Genomic DNA, 16,918 nt, shown 5'->3' with positions numbered 1-16,918 from the left:
AGTGGTTAGCACTGCTGCCTCACAGCGCCAGAGACCTGGGTTCAATTCCCGCCTTAGGCAACTGTCTGTGTGGAGTTTGCACATTCTCCCCGTGTCTGCGTGGGTTTCCTCCGGGTGCTCCGGTTTCCTCCCACAGTCCAAACATGTGCAGGTTAGGTGAATTGGCCACGCCAAATTGCCCGTAGTGTTAGGTGAAGGGGAGTGAGTCTGGGTGGGTTGCTCTTTGGAGGGTCGGTGTGGACTTGTCGGGCCAAAGGGCCTGTTTCCACACTGTAAGGAATCTAATCTAGGATGCATATTTTCTGGAGTCAACCAATTATTTAGCATTAATTTTTTTTATGGTAAAGGATCTTCTAAAGACCATAAAACCACATGATGTAAAAGCAGATATAGGTTTTCCAGCCCGTCCAATGCCCAACTTTTCACCATGATCTTTGATTCCTTTATGGATAAAAACTCATTTACATCAGCCTTAGAGCCCTTTGAAATAAGGAATTTCACAAAATCATTAACCCCCAAGAAAAGAAATCCTCCTTAACTCTGTGAGTGACGCCCTTACTCTGAAATTGTGTCTTTCAGTCCTAGACTCACCTAAGGGGTAACAATCTTTCTGCATCTACCTATTCAAGTCCACTAAGAATCTTGTATGATTCAATAAAATTGCCTCTCATTCTTCTAAACTCTAACGAGTACAGGTCCAACCTACTCAACCTCTCCTCATAAGACTATCTCTCCATACCTAGATCAATCTAGTGAACCTTCTCTGGACTACCTCCAACGCCAGTACATCTTTCCTTAAATAAGGAGCCCATATCTGTTTACAGCATTCAATGTGGTTTAATAGTGCTTTGTATATTTTTAGCAAGACTTACTGTTTTAAATGTTGCATTGCTATCAAAATTATATTTTGAAAATTTTACAAACCAGCAAAGGATGACAAAAATATATACACTGGGAGAAATTTGAGTATGATAGAAAGCGAGCCAGAAATATAAAAACAGACAATGAACAGACATCTTTATAAGGAAAAGAGTAGCTAAAGTAAACACTGGTTGCTTTGAGAAAATGAGTCTGGTGAATTAATAATGAAAAAGATTACAGCAACTTTGAATAAGTGTTTTGAACCAGTATTTACAGTAGAAGACAAAACTGTTTCACAAGAATAGTAAAAAATTAAAAGTTAAAAGGTGATGGGAGAACTTATATCAATCAGTATCTCTAAAGGAAAAGTAATAGGAAAGCTACTGGGATCAAAACAGACAAATACTCTGGACCTGATGGCCTGCATCTAAAATCTCAAAGGAAACGGTTGAAATGATATTGGAAACATAGCTTGTAATCTTCTAAAATCCTCTAGACATAGGAAGAGTTGTAGTAGGTTGGAAAATTGCCAATATAACATGTCTGTTAAAGAAAAGGGAGTCACAGAAAGTAGAAAACCATAGGTCAATTAGTTTAATATCTGTCATGAGGAAAATGCTGGAGTTTATTATTAAGGAGGTAGTAATAGGATATTTAAAAAGTTATAATACAATCAGAATGTCAATATGGATTTGTCAAAGAATAATAGAGTCTGAAAAACTTATTCCAGTATTTTAATGATGGAACAAGCAGAACTGATGAAAATGTGGTGCATTTGGATTTCTAAAATAGATTTGATAATATGCTACATTGAAGATTACTGCAAAAAGTAAGCGTTCATAGTGTTGGATATCTTACATTTGCAATGGCTGGAGAATTGGCTGACTAACAGGAAACAGACTTTGGATGGGTAATTTCCAGTTGGCAAACTGTAACTAGTGGAGTGTCATAGAGAGCAGGACTAGTGCCTCAACTATCTACAATCTAATATAATGACAGATGAAGGGATCAAATATATCATAGCCAAATTTAATGATGATATAAAGAGAAGCAGAAAAACAAGTTTTGAGGACAGTTAGAGTTTGCGAAAGGGTATGGATAGGTGAGTGGGGGCAAAAAAAAAGTTTAATGTGTTCAAAGTGAGGTTTTTTATTCTTTCTACCAAGACAGACTTGCGGAATTTATTTAAATAGAGGAAGATTTCAGAATGGTTGTGGAGCAGAAGAATCTAAATGTATTTGTATATGAACCACAAAAAGCTAGTATACAGGTATAGCAAATAATTACATTTGCAAATAATTAATTATATTTAGCATTTACTGCATCCGCTGCACCCAATGTGGCCTCCTCTATATTGGGGAGACACGCTGCCTACTTGCGGAACGTTTCATGAGAACACCTCTGGGACACCCGGACCAACCAACCCAACCACCCCATGGCTGAACACTACAATTCCCCCTCCCACTCCACCAAGGATATGCAGGTCCTTGGACTCCTCCATCGCCAGACCATAGCAACATGACGGCTGGAGGAAGAGCGCCTCATCTTCCGCCTAGGAACCCTCCAACCACAAGGGATGAACTCAGATTTCTCCAATTACCTCATTTCCCCTCCCCCCATCTTGTCTCAGTCCCAACCCTTGAACTCAGCACCACCTTCCTAACCTGCAATCTTCTTCCTGACCTCTCCACCCCCACCCACACTCCGGCCTATCACCCTCACATTAACCTCCTTCCACCTATCGCATTTCTAATGCCCCTCCCCCAAGTATCTCCTCCCTACCTTTTATCTTAGCCTGCTTGGCACACTTTCCTCATTCCTGAAGAAGGGCTCATGCCCAAAACGTCAATTCTCCTGCTCCTTGGATGCTGCCTGACCTGCTGCGCTTTTTCAGCAACACATTTTCAGCTTAGCAAATAATTAAGAAAGCATATGGAATGTTGGTTTTTATTGCAAGTCAAACAGAATATAAATACGGGTAAGTCTTGCTACAATTGAAGGAGGTCATTAGTGAATTTCTACATGGATTACTGTGTATAGCTTTGGGCTCCTTACATACTTGCATCGGAATCAATTCACAGAAGGTTCACTCGACTGATTACTAGAATAAAAGGGTTGCTTTTAAGCAAAGGTTGGGCTTGTATCCAATGCAATTTGGAAGAATGAGAGGTGATATTATTGAAATGTAGGTTCTGGGGCACCTTGATAGGGTAGATGCTGAGAGGCTGTTTACATTCATGGAGTAATCTAGAACCAAAGGGTGCAATTTAAAAACAATTGGTTTCCACTTCAAACAGATAGGAGGAGGAATTTCTTCATCTCGAGGATAGGTAACCTTTGGTATTCGATATCCCATGGCAGTGGTAGTCAGGACATTGAAGATATTCAAGGCTGGGTTGCAAAAAGTTACGAAATGTAGTGGAGTCAGCAGAAAATTGGAGGTCACAATCAGATCAACCGGGAACTTATTCAAAGGTAGAGCAGGCTTGAGAAATCAAATAGCCAACCTGTGCTCCAATTTCCTATATTTTACACATTTAGAACCATTGTTTTCCTCTGAAAACACATTTTAAGTTTTTTCTTTCCTTACCTTAGATGCTGGAGCTAAAGTGTGTTCTGGAAGAGGAAAGAAAAAGATTTTCAAACACACCTAAGAAATTGCCCTAATGTCAGATTATACAACCAAGTTCTTTTTGCGCACAAAATGGTGATGCATTAGGTGAGAGAGTTCATTAACTCACTCTATAGCCCCAGCTATTAGTCAAAGATTTTAATAATACCAACAGTTGCGTGGGAAATATTGGCATAGCAATTTACAATTATGGATGTTAGCACAAAAGTATGGTTATATACTCTGACAAGCAGCAAGGCTTGTAGATACAAAGTACAGACACTATCCAAATACTCCATAATACAGGTTTTAAAGAAACGTCCAACAAAATAAAAATGGGTCTACATGAGCATAAAATGAAAAGAAATGCAAAACAATACAAGTTGTTCCTCAGCTCAAGTAAAAAGACCTGACTATTCTAGACATTGCAAAATATACAAAAGAAATGGTTATTTATCTTCTAACAGATTACAAATGCTAGCTGAACCCTAACTATATGGGACGACCAACAACAGCAATATTAATTGCACGCAGAGCAAAGTCATTAACTAATTATGTATACAGGAAAGGAACTTGTACGTGAGCATTCAGATTATAATTATTTTGTGTCAATTGCTGGTTAGACTACAAAGTTATTAACTTTTTAGAATTAATTTACTCAGGCTCTTGTGGTGCAGTGGTGCCCAAGTCAATTAAACCAAGAGATAATTAATTCTGTGGTTTATAATCAAAGCCATAATCAAAATAATGCTTTTGAGTTCAGTATTTTCACTTCTTTCAAAATTACAATTATTAGATTAGATTAGATTACTTACAGTGTGGAAACAGGCCCTTCGGCCCAACAAGTCCACACCGCCCCGCCGAAGCGTAACCCACCCATACCCCTACATCTACATTTACCCCTTACCTAACACTATGGGCAATTTAGCATGGCCAATTCACCTGACCTGCACATCTTTGGAGTGTGGGAGGAAACCGGAGCACCCGGAGGAAACCCACGCAGACACGGGGAGAACGTGCAAACTCCACACAGTCAGTCGCCTGAGGCGGGAATTGAACCCGGGTCTCCGGCGCTGCGAGGCAGCAGTGCTAACCACTGTGCCACCGTGCCGCCCACAAAAATTATCTGACAACAATTTCAAGTTTCACATATTGGAGCATAAAATCTGTTTAGCTTGTAGTTGAACATTCCCTAAGTTGTGCCAACCTATTTGACAGTCAAGCTATCTTATTTTCATGAATGATAATCAATTAGATGCAAGTCTGAAGATCAATCTGCAAATGCAACAGTTACAGAACATGTGCAATTCAACACTTAAAAAAGCAAAAACAGAGTTCCAGAAACAAACATCATTATAATAAAGGAAGATGAAAAACAAGGGATCAGATTTGTCATAGAAGGAAAATTAGCATCAAGGATAATTAATAAAAACTTCAAGTAAAATACTTATCAGCACTAGAACAAACTCTACAAATAAATGGAATAAACCACTGTACGGCATTTCTATAATGCAATATAAAAAGACTGAATATTGTGACAGGCAATCACAAAACATAATCACAGCTTTCTGTCATTGATTGTGAGAGAGTATGTTACAAGTACTGTATTTTGAAAATAAATAGTTAAAATAAGCATTTAGATCGATAAGATATCGGACAATTATCCTACAAATGCCATATCTTCATCCAAGACCAAAGAACAAGGTCACAACAACAACTTGTACTCAAACAATTCTTCAACATAAAAATCACTGAAATGGGAAAAGAAGTTTTAAAAGTCAAGGATTATGAAATGGATTGCTGCACTTTTTAAAAGCAAGCTACCAGTACTTATTAGAAGTGCTGTTTACACTGTTGTTTGTTCAATTAGTGAGGGACGTTAATTGTAGACAAGGGGTGTAGAAAATAAGATTCAGTTAGCAACAAGTAGCTGGTTGGTCTATGGAGTTTTGACCAGTTGTTAATGACAAAGATCCTCTGTCAGCCAACAAGTATGGTTGGCTCCCAAATAGCTGAATAGCTTGTAGTTGTGTACAATATGACCAGAAAGCTTCAAATGGCCAGAAGAGGAGGTAGTGTCATTTTTTTCTGCAGCAATAAACACTAAGCCTGAAGAAAGCCAATTCATTCTACCTCACCAATTGCTGTAAGCTGTGGCTTTTCACAGCAAGACAGAGATTTGCTTTGTGCCTCCTGCAAGAAAGTAAAAAAGGCACCTGAGAGGGGGAAGAGTTCAATGAACAGCCAGCCCTGACAAGCAAAAGGATCAACTAAGTAAACCCTGTGAACAGAGACCACTAAACTGCCTTTCCAGTGTTTCCCTCCACTGATGCTTTTTGTATATCTATATGCGGGCATAGGAAGAGGTTTATAATGTTATCAGTTCATAGTTGTTTACTGGTAGCTAGAATCTATTTATTTGTAATAAATAGTCGTTCTTGTGAAGTACAGAAATCTAGTCCATGCCTTTGTTAGTCTGGGTTTAAAAGACAAGTAAATTGGAAATTTTCTGAACTTTAATAAAATCTTTAACTTTTATAATGACACTAGGAATAGCAGAACTTATTTTCTATCAAGCTACGCCAATGAAGCATAACAAAACAAAAGCAACAATTTAAATATAGGTGGGACAGAAAGCCACAGTCGATCTCTGAGAACAAGGATGATAGATATGTGATGTGATACACATGGTAAATTTGGGTTTTATTGGTGGAAAGGATGTCAGCGAAAAAAATTCTAGATTAATTATATCTAGAGGTGACTCCCAATGTATATATGAAAAGGCACGTACAAAGCTTCTACTAATGGGGAGGCAAAGGTAGGGATGAAGATATGCAACATTGAATTGAAAGCAAACACTCTCTGAAACAAAGTTCAAGGTCAAGCAAGAGTCAAAGTTGTGAAAGATCCAGCTGAACCAGAGACAGTGGCTGATTAGTGAGCAGGAGTTAGTTACAAAGTAGCTCACATCAAGGCTTCAAACCTCCCACAAATATATAGAAGCCCAGGTGGATTTTAACTCTAGAAATGCCCATCTTACAAAACTTACCATTGCTGGTCTAAAGTATCATTCATTTTGCACTTTATAATTTGCTCAGCCATTTATTATAATTTATTGTGTGTATAATATACATCTTCCCTAGAATATAGATATTGCAATTGCCACTAAAATACACTGTTTTGTACAGCTTGAGTGATGTTATTAGTACAGTACATTTGGATGACCTCAACCAATCTTCTAGCATATATGAAGCATTTAGGGATGTTGCTGACGTATTTAATAAACCAGTTTGACTATCATAGGCAACAAGTTAAGAAGCAGCAGACTTGCTTACTACATGTCTAGTTACAACCATTCAGGTTTACACCCACAGGTCTAAAAGTATAACCCAATATTTTTCAAAATCAATATTAATTACTGCTGCTTACCTTCAACTTGTCCAGGTTTTGGTTCATGTATCAGAGCGGTAGATTCTACATCATAGGAAGAAATGTCAGTCAGATCACTGCTCACAGATGCTGGTATTTCATTCTTTGTAAATAATAGATAAAAGAAAAAGGATAAACAGAAGAGAAAGTTAAATGAGATTCAGAAAAATATAAATTTTTCAAAAGTTAAGAATCATATCAAAAGCCCAAGAACTCCAGACTTCAAAACTAATACTTTTTTAAAATCTATAGACCAAAGGTAAACTTCAGTTATGTTAATTCAGAAATACCACATCCTCCCTATACACAAGGGAAAATAAAACTCCAAAACCTTGATTTTCAAAATAAATAGTCCAAGTAAATATCAACATTCTTCACTTGAAAGATTTCCTCTCACCAAAGGTGAAAAATTACACTAACATTTTGTTTTACCATTTCTGACCTCTTCCCAATGAGTTATAACTAAATATGTTTATTTTATGGTAAAAAGCACCCAATGACAAGACACTGTGCATCATTATTAAATAATAAAGCAAAGAGAAATTTCCAGCAACTGCACATGGGTAAATTACATGCATAAATCATGATAATGCTTCTCAAGCTGCTCAGCTCCTCCAGAAGTTGAGAGAGTGTGGCATCTCACCAAGAAACATATTGCTAAAATATGTACAGTGGTGTGATGTTGTATACATTATTTGAAGTATACAATTTGAACTCTTCAGAGAATAAAATAAAGTTCAGTGTAAATAACGTTTTAGGCTTTAGTTACTAGAAAACATTGCTGGCTTGTGTAGTGCCTTTGGTCAATAATGCAGTACACCTTTAAAAGACATGCTCATGATGGTTAGCACACCTGCCTCACAGCGCCAGAGACCCGGGTTCAGTTCCCACCTCAGGCGACTGCTGTGTGGAATTTGCACATTCTCCCAGTGTCTGCGTGGGTTTCCTCCGGGTGATCCGGTTTCCTCCCACAGTCCAAAAATGTGCAGGTCAGGTGAATTGGCCATGCTAAATTGCCCGTAGTGTTAGGTGCAGGGGTAAATGTAGGGGAATGGGTCTGGGTGGGTTCGCTTCAGCGGGTCGGTGTGGACTTGTTGGGCCAAAGGGCCTGTTTCCACACTAAGTAAGTAATCTAATCTAATCATATCACCATTGTATCACAGCATGAGAGCTGCATATACAGAATTCACGTTACATCTAAATCTAGAATCATTTGAAGCATGACATGTTATAAGATGCTGTGTATAACATATTAGTTTAATGTCAGCCCAGAAACTGATGTACCTGCATATGTAATGTTTGTACATAGTCATTTGTTGTAATAAATGCAGGTTGGATTTTTCAATTCCATCAAATCCTTCTACATTTTTACTTTTATGGGCAATAATATAAGAATTGCCACATCAGATAAAACATCCTCCTGGAGGTGAAATCACATCATGGTCATCTTAAAAAAAATTCCAATGTCTTGACAGCACATATTCAGAAAACTATCAGAAGACTAATCAGAAAACAGCTTTGGACAGGTTTCAAATAACCAATAATATCTGATTCTATGAGTACAGACAGGTGTACAGATCTATTTACAGGACATGCAAGAAGATACAATAATTTCTTTTGATTCTAAGATTGCCTTAATTAATAATAAAAAGCTGAACTAACAAATACAATCAAGACCAAATGTTACAGACTTAAAGTGAAACACAGCAAGTTCTCTGGCTACCTCTCTTTTAAACAAAAGAAAAACTTATCTGATTTAACAAATAAGGCAAATGGTCCTGAAAGCACACCCTCAAAGCTATCCTAGAAGAAAATATAGTTTAAAAATACAAAGTGGTTTACACCTAATTTTTAGATCGACCAGCAATGGCATGTTTTGTAAGATGGGCACTAAGAAGGTCAATCTGTTTAATGACCTTGGGTAATTTCACAGTTTGCTTCTCCAGATTCGTGTGGAATGAAAAAAACAAGTTAAGAATCACACAACACCAGGTTATATTCCAACAGGTTTATTTGAAAGTACTAGCTTTCAGAGCGCTGCTCCTTCAGCAGGTAGCTGTGCAGCAGTTCTAAAAGTCTTTCATCTTTTAGAATGGATTGCAGTATTCAGTTCAGTAATATGTAAATCCCAGAACTGCTTTAAGTCAAATTCTCAAGATAACTTAAGGTTTCATAAAAAAAATTAACACCTCAGCTCAGACAATGCATTAAAAGTGAGGTTGGGGTCTGTCTGTATCTGTCGGGGTTTGGGGAGGGGGAACATGCTTGATAGTGTGTGCACGTGAGTGTGATGGAGTAGAAGTCTGTGACAGGGTGTGTGCATGGTGGGTTTGTGTGTGTCTGTCTGAGAGACAGCACTTGTGTGTGCGAGACAGTGTGAGAGAATGTGTGTGTGTGCGAGAGTACAAGAGTGCAAGAGAGTGAGAGTGAGGGTTTGAAAGAGAGGGAGAGAGAGAGAGAGAGAAAGAGAAGAGAGAAAAGAGAAAAGAGAGAGGAGAGAGACTAAGAGAGAGAAAGGAAGACAGAGAGAGAAGGAAGAAAAAGAGAGAGAGAATAGAGAGCGGAGGACAGAGAGAGAAAGAGAGAGAGAATAAAGGGGGGGGAAGAGAGAGAGAAGGGGCGAGAGAAGGGGAAATGGGGGGGGGAAAGAGAGGAGAGAGAGACTGTGAGAGAGAACAAAAAGAGAGAGAGAGAAGGAACAGAGAGAGAAGGAAGACAAAGAAGAGAATTGACATTTCAGGCATAAGCCCTTCATCAGTCAACAAGTAAAAGGTAAATTTCAGAGGATGACCAAGTTTTATACATTGATAACTCACACAGTATAAAGGTCTAAGGAGAGCAGAAGATTTCAATAACCTGAATATTATACGCCCTGAAAAACAGGAAGACATGCTTTTGAAGCTGAAATCAGCACAGGAGCTAGTACCAATATTTACAGAAGTATATTAACTCAGTTGGCCAGATGGACAGTTTGTCAGACAGAGACACTAATAGTGTGGTTTCAATTCCCACGTTAGCTGTGTTACCATGAAAGACTCCCCTTCTCAACTTTGCTCCTCACCGCAGGTTAAACCACCAACAGATCTCTCTCTCTAATGACAGAATAGCCTTCTGGTCCAGTAGACTATGGCAAGTTTACTAAAATGTGACACATCCAGAAAGAAATGTACCTCAGCAACTGGTACTCCATGATACAGCCTATGAAAGACCATCTCTCACCACATAATGGATTATTAAACTGTGCATTGGTAGAATCACGCAGAAGTGTTAATATGTAAGTTCAACTTGGCTTCCTGAAATCTTTTATCTGGTAGATTGTAGTAGCAGTAGATTACCAGTACATCTGGTACAATCTGTACAATCACAATTCACTACACCCACTATGGAGGAACAGAACACACATGATGCAATTGAATCGGTTAACAATTTCAAATGATATGACTTTGAAGTGAAATAAAAGCAAGAATTGTTATAACTGACATGTTGGGTGGATTGTTACAACTGACACATTGAGCAGATTACCTAATGCAGACAGAACAAGACTGATATAAGAGAAGTGGATTCCGATTCATGGGACACACCAGCATCAGTTTAATGGAAAGTGAGATCTGTATCTTTGGAATGGTCTGCACTTGAATCTTGCTGGGAGTGCACTCTCAGGAGTCATATAACGAGGGAAGTAGAAGGAGTTTTCAAGAAAGTGGGGGGAGGGGCACTGTGTAATGAAGCTTGGGTCATCATAGCAAATTAAGAGATAGAGACCAGACAGGAAATCAAAATACCATTTTGATTCAAACTGAATATAAAACAAAGGATAGGAGAAAGTGAGGGCTGCAGATGCTGGAGAACAGAGTCAAAACGTGTGGTGCTGGAAAAGCACAGCCAGTCAGGCAGCACCCGAGGAGCAGCAGGGTCAATATTTCGAGCATAAGCTCTTCATCAGGAATGATAAAAAGCTTATGCTCAAAACGTCGACTGACCTGCTCCTTGGATGCTGCCTGATTGGCTGTGCCTTTCCAGCACCACACTTTTTGGTATAAAACTAAAGATGCTCTGTTTCTTTTATACAGGGAATTGCTGAGACCATACAGCAAATATTATGTACAATTTTGGTCTCCTTATTTAAGGAAGGACGTGTAAATTCAATTGGAGGTGGTTCAGAGGATGTTTACTAGATTGATACCTTAAATGAGCAGGTTACCTTTCAAGAAAAAATTTAACAGCCTCAACTCATTTTCAAGAGGGTTCAGAAAAGTGAGAGGTGATTTGAATGAGCCTGGACAAGAACTAGGTGACAATGTTTTAAATTAGGGCTGTCCTTTTCTGACAAAGACGAGGATTATTTTCTCTCAGAGTTGTGAGACTTCGGCCTCAGATGGTGATGGTGATAACTGAATATTTTTAACGCGGAGATGGAGAGATTCTTGTTATGCAAGAGAAACAAATGTTTTCAGGAATAAATGGGAATGTGAAATTTGGAATACAAACAGGTCAAACATGATTATGTTTACTGGTGGAACAAGCTTAAAGGGTCAAATGTTCAACTTCTGCTCCTAATTTCTATTTTCATAGTTCTATATCCAAGATCACTGAGGCACACATGTACACATTAAACAAAACTGGGTCCAGAACCGAACCCTGTCAGACATTCTAACCACTTCGACCACAACCCTCCTCTCATCTTTACTTCTCTTTTCTCCTTTCTAATCATTTTTGATCTACTTTGCCTCATTCCTTCTAAAACAATCCCTATATGGTAACTTGCCTAAGGTTTCTCTAAAGGTGAGAATGTGGTGCTGAAAAAGTACAGCAGGTCAGGCAGCATCCAAAGAGCAGGAGAATCAACATTTCGGGCAAAAGCCCTTCATCAGGAATGAGACTGTGAGTCGAGGGGTGGTGAGATAAATGGGAGGTGGGGAAGGTAGGTGAGAGTGCGATAGGAGGTGGGGTAATGGAAACAGGTCAGAGAGGAGTGTGGAGCGGATAGGTGGGAAGGAAAATGGACAGGTAGGACACGTCATGAGAGCAGTGCTGAGTTAGAAGTTTGGAACTGGAATAAGGTGGGGGGAGGGGAATGAGGAAACTGGTGAAATCCACATTGATGCTATGGCATTGGAGGGTCCCGAGGCGGAAGATAAGTGTTCTTCCTCGATGCGTTGGGTGTGGCGAAGGAGGCAGCCCAGGACCTGCATGTTCTTGGCAGAGTGGGAGGGGGAGTTGAAGTGTTCAGCCATGGAGCGGTGGGATTGATTGGTGCAAGTTTCCCGGAGATGTTCTCTGAAGCACTCTGCAAGTAGGCATCCAATCTCCCCAATGTAGAGGAGACTGCATCGGGAGCAACGGATACAGTAAATGACATGTATGGAAGTGCAGGTAAAACTCTGATGGATGTGAAAAGGTTCCTTTGGGGCCTTAGATGGAGGTAAGGGGGAGGAGAGGAGGTGTGGGCATAGGTTTTGCAATTCCCACAGTGGCAGCACAAGGTGCCAGGAGAGGAGGGTGGGTTGGTTGGTTGGTTGGGGGCGTGTACCTGACAAGGGACTCGCAAAGGGAATGGTCAGGACGGGAGGGCAAATTGGTCTGCACTTGAATTATGCTGGGAGTGCACTTTCAGGAGTCATATAACGAGGGAAGTAGAAGGAGCACACAAGAACATGGGTGGGTGGGGGAGGGGTGGGGCACTGGTAATGAAGATTGGGTAATCATAGCAAATCAAGAGATAGAGACCAGACAGGAAACCAAAATGCCGATTTGGTGTCGACCTCTGTGACTCGAACCGAATATAAAATCAAGGATTGAAGAAACTGAGGACTGCAGATGCTGGAAAAGCACAGCTAGTTAGGCAGCATCCGAGGAGCAGTCGAGTCAACATTTCAAGCATAAGCTCTTCATCAGTTCTTCATCAGGTATGATGAAAAGTTTATGCTCAAAACGTCGACTCTCCTGCTCCCTGGATGCTGCCTGACCTGTTGTGCTTTTCCAGCACCACTCTCTCGACTTTAATCTCCAGCATCTGCAGTCCTCACTTTTGCCTGAACATTTTTCTAAATTCCACATGCAATATATATATGTGCAACATTTTCATTATCTATTATGTCTGCTCGTTAATTGAAGAACTCTGATGTATTCCAAGTCCTAGCACCACTTTTGGAACCTATGATGGGTGTGGCTAACCATTTCCATTATATCTAGATAGATAGTAAATTCATCCTTTACTAAAGGAATTAAAATTTTCTCCATCACCAATGCTGTTATTCCACCTATAATGACCCAAATTACTTTATCTCCCTTTTTAAAAATATGTACTGCAATGGGTGACTCTCTAGACATCAGGCACTCATACAAATTCAATACAGCCCTGAAAGGTAATTTCATGGACCTCTTCAAAGCCCTCACTGAATTTAAGTTAAAAGCTAGGGTATATGTAAACAAGCACTGGAACTTCATCTTTCCTCAGCTTAACTAACAAATGAAATTTATCAATCATCCAACGCAGTATTGTGCTCCTTAGTCTCAATTACTTTAAGGTCCATCTCCTCGCCAGGGAGATACTTTGAATTTTTTTAAAAACACACTTTTGGCTTTCCTTTTTCATTTTAACATCTGTGCTTATTTCCTCACATTGTTCTTTAGTTCTCTTCATTAATTTTAATATCATAAAGATATTATATTCAAATGTTATCTAGTCTTTTTATTCATCCATAAACCACACCTCCAGTGCTTCCCAAGCATTGGAGCACAAGTCTAGATTAATTCCTGAAATCATGAACTGAGCTTTAAACATAGTGTGCAACATTTATATAAAACTATTGATCTGTCGTGTGACATGGTTCACAGGCAGATCAGAGGAAGTGTCTCTTTTCCTACATTCGAATTATCTGTTCGCTTTTCACAGCAAATATATTGACAATGAGAGTACAGCACCACCCACTGGTTGCAGAGAGAATCCTTCCTGCAAGTTAAATCAATGCATGATACATAATCCTTATATCTCAATGGATTGCACAGTATTTTTATTTAATTTAGAAGATACTAGTTGCACTTTCAACTACCAGTTGATTTTAATTAAGTCACTAAATTCAGAGGTTTGTGTAGTGAACATTCTACAACTGACATTGTAAGCAATTCCTTGAACATGTTCACCATATCCCAAATGTATGTGCACACCTGCCACAACTCCTTGTTTGAATCTCTTCAAGTAGGCTTCTGCCCGTGACACAGCACTACACCAGTCCTAAATAAAGTCACAATGGCATCTCCTCTGTATTACATTCTCACTGCAGTCTTTTCTGCTGTTGGTCAGCTCGAATACCTTATATTAGTGTCCAATTTTTATAACAATTGTTCAAATACTATGACGATGAAAACAAATAATCACTTCAGGTTCTGTGATAACAATATTGCTGGATCTTTAAATAGAGGATTCCATAGAATTAACATTATTACAAAAAATCATTTGGATCAAATTGGCTCTGCCATAGTACAATTTCCCCTCCTTAACCACGTACTCAGTGTTGGGAAAATTCTAGACTTCCCAAATCAAACAACAGCAGTTTTTGTGAGTGTTCAGAGTTTTGTTTCTGGAGTTGGGGGTGGGTTGCTAGAGCTAATTGGAAACAACGCAGAAATAACACTTGGCCTCTTCTGTGCCTAAGATGGCCTGCTGACAGTTGGTTCCAGCTCTACTAAAAACCATAAAGCCCTCTAGCCCTCATGCCTCAAATCCCTTCAAAGCTGACACACTCCATGTCCATCCATGCCAACTCAGATCCCATTCACCTCCAATTGCCACTCATACTCTCCATGCCAACTTAAACCCCTCTGTTCATCCAATGGTAGACCCCGACAAGAGCATAGGGAAACATCTATGACCAGGTCATCAATCACCTGCTGACACATTTTTCATGTTCCACATGTATTTTGAGGCAAAGGCCTGTGGCTACACTTTTCGATCTATAACCAATTTAATTGCAGTTTGGGACATACTCTCGACAAAAGTATGGAATCACAGCAGAAACCTCTGGATTTCTATATTATTTTGCACAAGCAAAAGTGCACTGTCAGTTTCAGAGGTGTAATAATGGATAGTTGTACAGGCTACGCACTAGAAATGCTCGAGTCTGTGCCCCCCTTTACACTTGGACTGAATAAACTAGGTAAAAACAATGATTGCAGATGCTGGAAACCAGATTCTGGGTTAGAGTGGTGCTGGAAAAGCACAGCAGTTCAGGCAGCATCCGATTAGCATCCTGATGAAGGGCTTTTGCCCAAAACGTTGGTTTTGCTGCTCCTCGGATGCTGCCTGAACTGCTGTGCTTTTCCAGCACCATTCTGGCCCACTTGGACTGAAGGTGAGACAACACCAGAATTTACAATGAAATTCTGCCGATTTATGTACCATCTTGGGCATACAAATAAAAACAAAATAATGCAGTTGCTGGAAATCTGAAATAAACAATGAGAATGCTGATAAATTCAGTACATTTGGTAGCATCTGTGGAGAAAGAAAGAGTTAACGTTTCAAATCTAGTATGACTTTTTTTAGTCCTTCATTGTAAATTGTAAACAGTCACCTGGTTAGCCTTGTGAGGAATGGCATAAACTGCCTCTTTAATATGTCCTTCACCCTCCTTTTCGAGAACATAGTAATGAGGTTGGTTTTCTTTATCTGACAACTGTTCCACATCTTGGTCATCATCTTCTCCTTCTTCTTCATTATCTTCTTCGTCAGAATCAGATGGCAGTGGTAATTGAGGCCTGCCCCTAACGGTACTTTGCCATACATTCCTTTGCAAAGAAACAAAAATTAATAATGGAAACCAGCAGCAGATTTCCCACAATTATTTAAAACATTCTTATTAGATTAATATGAAAAATTGCATGTAAAGTATGAATCTGAAACCACAGTTTAACATTCACAAGCTTAAATCAGTTTCAAAAACTTGGAATAAAATATAGAGCAGAAATACTTCAACCAGTAAGAAAATAGTGCCTCAAACTAGCTTCTCAATCATACCACATACAGACCCAGATTTTAACTGTGACAGAAAGAAAATGGCAAAACCCTCCAAAAGTCAAAGTGCTACCACAAGGACAACATTTATAGGTTTTGCAGGATGAATTTATGGACTGCCCAAGCTTCAAGTATATGCAATGCAGAAATAATTGGCCGCAACCATTGGAATTATTAAACTTAGACACGCATGTGCCTAAACAGTGCATAAATCAATTAAACTTGTCAGAGAACTTACAATGCTGGATGTAAGTTTGCTCGCTGAGCTGGAAGGTTCGTTTTCAAATATTTCATCACCACATTTGGTAACATCATCAGTAAGCCGCCAGTGAAGCACTGGTATTATGGCCTGCTTTCTATTTACGTGTTTAGGTTTCCTTGGGTTAGTGATGTCATTTCCTGTGGTGATGCCATTTCCTGTTCTTTTTCTCAGCTGGCGATAGATGGGATTGAAATTGATGTGTCTGTTGGTAGAGTTCTGGTTGGAATGCCATGCTTCTGGGAATTCTCATGAGTATCTCTGTATGGCTTGTCCTAGGATGGATCTGTTGTCCCAGTCAAAAGGGTACGCACCCCGAGGCTCCCAGCCTCATTCCTGAAGAAGGGCTCTGGCCCAAAATGTCAATTCTCCTGCTCCTTGGATGTTGCCTGACCTGCTGTGCTTTTCCAGCAATACACTCTCAACACCAGTCAAAGGGGTATCCTTCCTCATGTGTATGTAAGGATAGTAGTGATAATGGATCATGTCTTTTTGTGGCTAGTTGATGTTCATGTATCCTGGTGGCTAATTTTCTGTTGACCGGGACAACACATCCATCCTCGGACAAACCAAACAGAGACACGCACAAGAATTCTGAGAAGCATGGCATTCCAACCAGAACTCTATCAACAAACACATCGATTGCCCTCTGAGAAAAAGAACAGGAAATGACGTCACTACAGGAAATGACATCAAATCCAAGGAAACCTAAACACATAAATAGAAAGCGGGTCATAACACCAGC

At 39.5% G+C, this 16,918-nt stretch overlaps 1 protein-coding gene across 3 annotated transcripts in view; it reads right to left on the bottom strand.

Annotated features, from left to right (window-relative positions):
- Positions 1 to 16,918, bottom strand: part of cep89 (centrosomal protein 89) — a 122,083-nt gene that overhangs the window by 88,087 nt on the left and 17,078 nt on the right. For all 3 annotated transcript variants that reach the window (XM_072596144.1, XM_072596145.1, XM_072596146.1), the window contains exons 4-6: positions 15,475 to 15,688; positions 6,902 to 7,004; positions 3,452 to 3,477 (exon numbers count right to left, since the gene is read on the bottom strand). In XM_072596144.1, coding sequence (XP_072452245.1) covers positions 3,452 to 3,477; positions 6,902 to 7,004; positions 15,475 to 15,688 — 343 coding nt within the window. The remainder of the gene's footprint in view (positions 1 to 3,451; positions 3,478 to 6,901; positions 7,005 to 15,474; positions 15,689 to 16,918) is intronic.

Source organism: Chiloscyllium punctatum, chromosome 26 (genome assembly GCF_047496795.1).
Source record: "Chiloscyllium punctatum isolate Juve2018m chromosome 26, sChiPun1.3, whole genome shotgun sequence".
Lineage (NCBI taxonomy): Eukaryota > Metazoa > Chordata > Chondrichthyes > Orectolobiformes > Hemiscylliidae > Chiloscyllium > Chiloscyllium punctatum.
This window is presented reverse-complemented; position numbering and strand designations above follow the sequence as displayed.